This window comes from Pocillopora damicornis, chromosome 11, assembly GCF_964200805.1.
Source record: "Pocillopora damicornis chromosome 11, jaPocDami1.2, whole genome shotgun sequence".
In the NCBI taxonomy this organism is placed as follows: Eukaryota; Metazoa; Cnidaria; class Anthozoa; order Scleractinia; family Pocilloporidae; genus Pocillopora; species Pocillopora damicornis.
In genome coordinates, this window is record NC_142680.1 from 18,895,729 (window position 1) to 18,901,463 (window position 5,735).

General features: G+C 36.6%; 2 protein-coding genes across 5 annotated transcripts in view; both read left to right on the plus strand.

Annotated features, from left to right (window-relative positions):
- The window catches only part of LOC149037975 (uncharacterized), a 6,932-nt gene extending 4,875 nt beyond the window's left edge, over positions 1–2,057 (plus strand). The window contains exons 4-6 of one of the 3 annotated variants that reach the window (XR_016180884.1): positions 246–278; positions 653–789; positions 1,707–1,847. Coding sequence is in view for 2 of the 3 variants with exons in the window: in XM_089186737.1 (XP_089042863.1) it covers positions 246–278; positions 653–724; positions 1,707–1,731 (130 nt within the window). In the remaining variant the exon portion in view is untranslated. Of the gene's footprint in view, positions 1–245; positions 279–652; positions 790–1,706 lie in introns of all 3 variants that reach the window. The other 2 variants (XM_089186738.1, XM_089186737.1) reach the window with 2 other exon arrangements.
- LOC149037972 (uncharacterized) overlaps positions 1–4,094 on the plus strand; it is a 40,491-nt gene extending 36,397 nt beyond the window's left edge. The window contains exons 1-3 of one of the 2 annotated variants that reach the window (XM_089186707.1): positions 1,707–2,101; positions 2,304–2,465; positions 3,013–4,094. In XM_089186707.1, the coding sequence (XP_089042833.1) occupies positions 2,069–2,101; positions 2,304–2,465; positions 3,013–3,546 (729 nt within the window). In that variant the 5' untranslated portion in view covers positions 1,707–2,068 and the 3' untranslated portion in view covers positions 3,547–4,094. Of the gene's footprint in view, positions 1–1,706; positions 2,102–2,303; positions 2,466–3,012 lie in introns of those variants that run through there. The other variant, XM_089186706.1, reaches the window with a different exon arrangement.
- Positions 4,095–5,735: the final 1,641 nt, after the last annotated feature.

Consider the following 5,735-nt stretch of genomic DNA (forward strand, 5'->3'; position numbering starts at 1 on the left):
GAAGTTGTGGCCACTGGGCCTCAAAGAGTTCACCATGTTAATTATATGACAAATGATGAGAAAATGTTTTTTGCATCGCATTTTATTCAAGTAGGGAAGGGTTACATGACCCTTCAAAGTTGCTACTACAACCTTATAAGTTAACATCTAACTGTGTCAGGCTGAGGAACATTTAATAACAGTTTCTGGACATTTTAATCGCTTAAATATAATTTTAACTCACACTTTTTTATGTCAATTTGCAGAAGAGTATTAGGAAGGAGAGCACTACAGTCAAGGTACTTAACCCTTTAGCTCCCAGAATATGATTAATATGATTAATATGTAACTTCTCCCATTAATAGCCATACATTATTCAGTAAACATTTCAAGAGAATATTCAAACTCATCAGGTACAAGATATTGCCTTGATTGAACACCAAAGTCTTGTAACCAATTTACAAGGAAATGTGTTGCAGCTAGAGGGGAGAATTAACAATCAGATCTTGGGAGTTAAAGGGTTACATTATTAACCCAAAAAATAAAGATTGTTAAAGCCCAATGATAAGGGTTGAGATCTTGAGCTATACCTTGGTTACAGTCCATTTCAGTCCATTCTGGCAAGTTCATTATTTTAGAAACTCATTTTGCTCTGTTATGTTTTGATAACCAGTATGGGTGCCCCTGCTGTGCTGGAACTTGAAGGTCAGACAGATCCTCTACAGATAGCCATGAAAGAATGCAAGTGAGAATTTTTAATGAGGTTATTTTTTTTTTCTTCAATGGAGTATTTAAGCCAAAACTTACAGCGTAAGTAGTACGATAGCCAGTACCAAGTAGTCTCAGCAATGTGATCCAAAGAGAGTTTTTAATTATCTGTACTTAGATCTCTATTTTGTGATAGTGGATGTGTGCTTAGCCAGAATAAGCTACCACATAGTAATCAAGGGTAACTTATCTATAGTGGGCAGCATAGCCAATGGGATTGCAGCATCTGTGATATAACACATTCAGATTTATAATAACATTAGACTTCATTAGACTTCACTATATGACAAATGAGCCTGGAAAAATAATTGGAGGAGCACATCAATCACAGAAGTTCCAAGCCTCTTAACCCTTAAACTTCCAAAAGTGATTTACTTTTAACTTCTCACTGTAATATCTAAACATTGTGTGGCAAACAGGGCATAAGAATATTCAAACTAATCAGGTAGAAGTTGTTGTCTTGATCTAACACCAAATTCTTGTAACTTGTCAACAAGGAAATGTTTGGCAGCTAGAGAAGAGAATTAACAATCTCATTACCTGTTTGCTGGATAATGTATGGATATTATAGGGAGAAGTTACCTGTTCATCACTTCTGAGAGTTAAAGGGTGAACAAAATATTTTCCTTAAATTGCATTTAATAAAAGGAAGGTTACATAAACTGTTAATCATATCTTGATATACCAAAATATAACAAATACCAAATATAGAACTATTGTGCAATATTTGTCATAATTCCAAATATAGGAATTTTGAATTGGAAGCCTTTTTTTTTTTCCACAAACCATTTTTAAAAAAGTGCATTTTCTAGAATAAAATAGCAACCAGTCTCCTAGTCAGGGGCAGGTAACCCCCCCTGCCCCCCTTACAGAAAATTATTGAACTTTCCTTTCCCATTCATACTCTGGCCTTATTTATGGCCTTATTAATTTTTGCTGCAATTTTCACTTTTGTTTAGATTCTTCAGGAAGCTCTGCCTGTAACCTCTGTGTGCCCAGCTTTGCCCAAAGTGGACCATATTGTACGTGCAGTAAATCATTTGCATTAGAAAACGAGGTCAGAAGATGTGAAAGACCTCAATTTCTCCCTTAAAGAGGACATCATTCCTCCAGGTTTTTACCAAGCGGAGGTGAAAGTAAAGAAGCGAGGCCACCTTATTTTTGCCACAGAACAACAGCTGATTCAGCTAGCTGCAACAAAAACTTGGTACATTGACAGAAATGACAAGATAGTTAATGATCCTTTCACCAACTTGTATCAATTAGTGCGTTTGTTACATCTGTGGTGTCTGCAAAACAAGTGCCATTAGCATTTGTGTTAATGTCCTCAAAGAAAAAGAGAGATTACAAGAAGGTTAGTATACATATGACTCCCTTTTACTGCTCAGTCAAATCTTTTTAAAAGGAAAATAATGGTTAGAGCACTCTTCAAGTGAAATTTCTAATATCAAAACCAAAGTTACCTCGACAGCCAATCACAACAAGGGAAAATATGCTTGTATAAAGACAAAAAAATTATCCTTTTTTGAATGCATTATCTTCCTTTTATCTATCAGATTTTGAGAGAGATCATCCATCTTCTACCTGGGGAATGGCTTCATGTGCAATTTGTTACAGCAGATTTTGACGAGGCATTGTGGGGAGCACTTCGGTCTGTTCTCCCACATGTAAAGTTCCAGGGATGTCCTCTTCACTGGACCCAGTTGGTGTGGGAAAAGGTAAACTGAAATTGTCAAGTTAAGTTTCATGCACTTGTATTATCATCTGAGCTCCTTGCACCAGCAGAATTACAGTTTTAGGCCAACAAGCTCTTTGACCAACCCTCTCATTTCTTATCAGCCACCCTGACATGCTCCTACTCTTTCATTCTCACATGTACCCTTCCCAATCATCTGAGAAAAGTTTGTCTTGTAAAGGACTGTTTTTTGGAGAAAGCGATTGATAATTTCCCCCTCTGGTTGTCAAAACATTAATTGCTGTCAGTCTTTTTCCCAACGACTCTCACCTGGACGATTAGACCATATTAGCGATATGCAATTTGCTAACAATAGCATCCAAATGAATGCTAGGATTGGCCAACCTCAGGGGCAAGTTCATGCATGGTTTATCTTTGTAATAGGGCAAGATGCTTAGTCCAAAAAAACTTTGCATTTGTTTTTCTTTAAGTCATACGGTGTATGTTTACAAACCTTTTTTAATTAGAGATAGTAGTCATGTTCTCCATCAATGCAAAGACTAAAGATTTTTGGCTCATATTTTTATCAGATGCAAGATCTTGGTCTGCAAGCACTTTACATTGAGGATAATGGTATGCACAGGTACATTAGAAAATTGCTTGCATTACCCTTGCTGCCTGGCAAAGAGATTTCTACCCAGTTCCAGCGATTAAAACTACAGGCAACCACAGAGACACTTCAGGAACTAATAAAATACATTGAGGATACATGGATCACCAACATTGCGTACCCCATCAGGGATTGGTCTGTTTATCGTCAGCCAATAAGAACAATGGATGACATTGGAAGCTGGCCGAAGCTTCTTAGTAATGAAAGTGGTAGGAAAGGTCAAGTTCCTTTTTACACTCTAGTTCAGTCACTGCATCAAGTGGCCCAACTTTCTGTTCAAAACATGCAGTTGGTAAGCAACGAAAAGTTGATCAGGATTCAACAGCACGATTGCCATCACTTGCAGTCACAGATCAGTCAGTTTTGGGCAGAGTATAGGAAAAGAAAAATTACAGCAGCAAAACTTCTAAAGGTCTGTTCCAAGCTGTATGGGCCATCTCAAACTGAATCCTGACTTTCATATATCACGAGATTCTAGTCATTCATTAATAAGCTTGTATTTATTTTGAACACTGATATTATATACCAGCAGAAGCTTAGAACCTACCAGTAATGTGTAGAAGTTTACTTGCCATGATGTTTTTAAAAAATTTCTTTTGTCATAATCAAAATGTCCTATTTTTTTGCATTCAGTTTTGTATCTTGTAAAATGTATTTTTGGGAAAATGTACATAACAGTTGTGTATTAGAAATATTATCATTAAACACATATGAAGGGAATGTTGTTCAACCAGTAGTGGTGGTAGATGTGTCAAAATCTTTTACAGCAATGATGAGTTTCTTTAACTTCTCAAGAAAAAAATTTCACTTAGGTTAAAAATTTAATTTATTACAGTGTAACATTAATTATTGATCATTAATAGCATCTTTGGGATTAAGAGAATTGTTAATATTTTAATATTTATTATTTCTACAGTGTTGTAATACATATTGTAAGATGTTCTGCCACTGTTAATGTTGTAAGCGCTGTTTGTGATAAGTATCATGATTCCAGTAAGCAAGGTTGTAAGTGTTTCTTCATTGTTACAAGAAGTACTAGTATTATATTGTTTGCCTAATTCTAGTATGGAAGCAGAATAATATGGAAAGAGGGGAAAATTCTCTTACTTGCGATAGCCACAGATTATCCAAACAAATTGCTCCCGCGTTTGGCTCGTTACCAAACAAATTGCTCCCGCGTTTGGCTCGTTACACAGTGTCGTCTCCACCATGACACATATTACACAACGAGCCCAGCAGGGAACATCCAAGAATGTGTCTTTGTTTCGACCTTGCGAGGCCAGTGAGCTTGTCAAGCACAAGATACGCGCGCGAAGAATAGAGAAGAAGAGAGAAACTTGGTAACGTGGTTGTCACTCGCGCCCGATCCAGCGCGTGTTACTTGCATTAGTCATCATTCTTAATGGCGGGTATGATTATTCTTGTCTTTTCTGCACGAATATTAGCCTTCTTAGCTTAGCTTTTGAGTGAAAATGCGATCGATTTTAAATTTTTTAAATTTTACGATCGATCTTAATTCACACGGATATTAAAGAATAACAATGCCCGACTGTTACAGCGAAAACAAGATCTCATCTTCTGGACATGAACTTTCAACACTAATTTTATTACAGGATAACGGTGAAACTGAAAAAAAAAAAGAAACAAAACAAAACAAGTAAGATACGAGTCTAGTAGGATAAACTAACAGTTGTGGCTCGGGTTCGACTCCCGGACGTGATATCACATGTAGGTTGAGTTTGTGGTTGTTCTCGTCCTTGTTCCGGAGGTTTTTCTCTAGGTCCTCCGGTTTTCCTCCCTCCACAGAAACCAAAATTCTAAGTTCCAACTCGACCTGGAAACAGTGGTCAAGATGAGCCACCTCCTAGAATGTCCACTGCTGAATTCCATTCTTCTTTTTTTTCTTCTTCTTCTTACTATTATTATTATTATTATTATTATTATTATTATTATTATTATAGTTATTATCCTTATTTAAAAAAAAAACTACGGTTGACTATAGCTTTTTTTGCACGACTTCTAGAGAATCTGACTGACGAAGTGATTATGTTTAAAAGAATCTGGGTTTAAATACAAGAGGACTGCATAATTACGTACGGGACGAAAGCGTGTGAAAGTAAAGATGTAACTGACGAAAAACGATGACAAACTGAACAGAAAACATTCACAAGAAGGTATAAGAAAAGAATAGATAAGAAAAATAAATAGTTCTCAAACTAATTAAAAGACGCTCAGGTCTTGCGCTGGTAGTTATGAGAGAGGTCTCTAATTAACGAGATTTGTGTCTATGAACATTTCTTAGGCGATGCTGCTGTTTTTGGAAAGCCTATTTGGAAGTACTAGATGACTTGTCTAGAACCTTGATCACTTCAAACGATGATTTCACGAGGGGCGAAAATTGCATTGGGAGCATCGTTCTGTTTCGCTTCTGCTATCATTTTCCTGGTTCATGAAATGCAAACTGCTGATCGTAAGAGGCTCAGAGAAGGTGTGATCAGAGATTTAGAACGACAAGAGAAAAAGAGGAGAAACCTTGAAGAGTTAGAACAACAGATCGAACTAACAAAGAAGTTACAAGAACAGATAGACAAGTGATCTGTAATTTCCTCATGAAAAGAACTTCACAGAACTTTGTGGGGATCA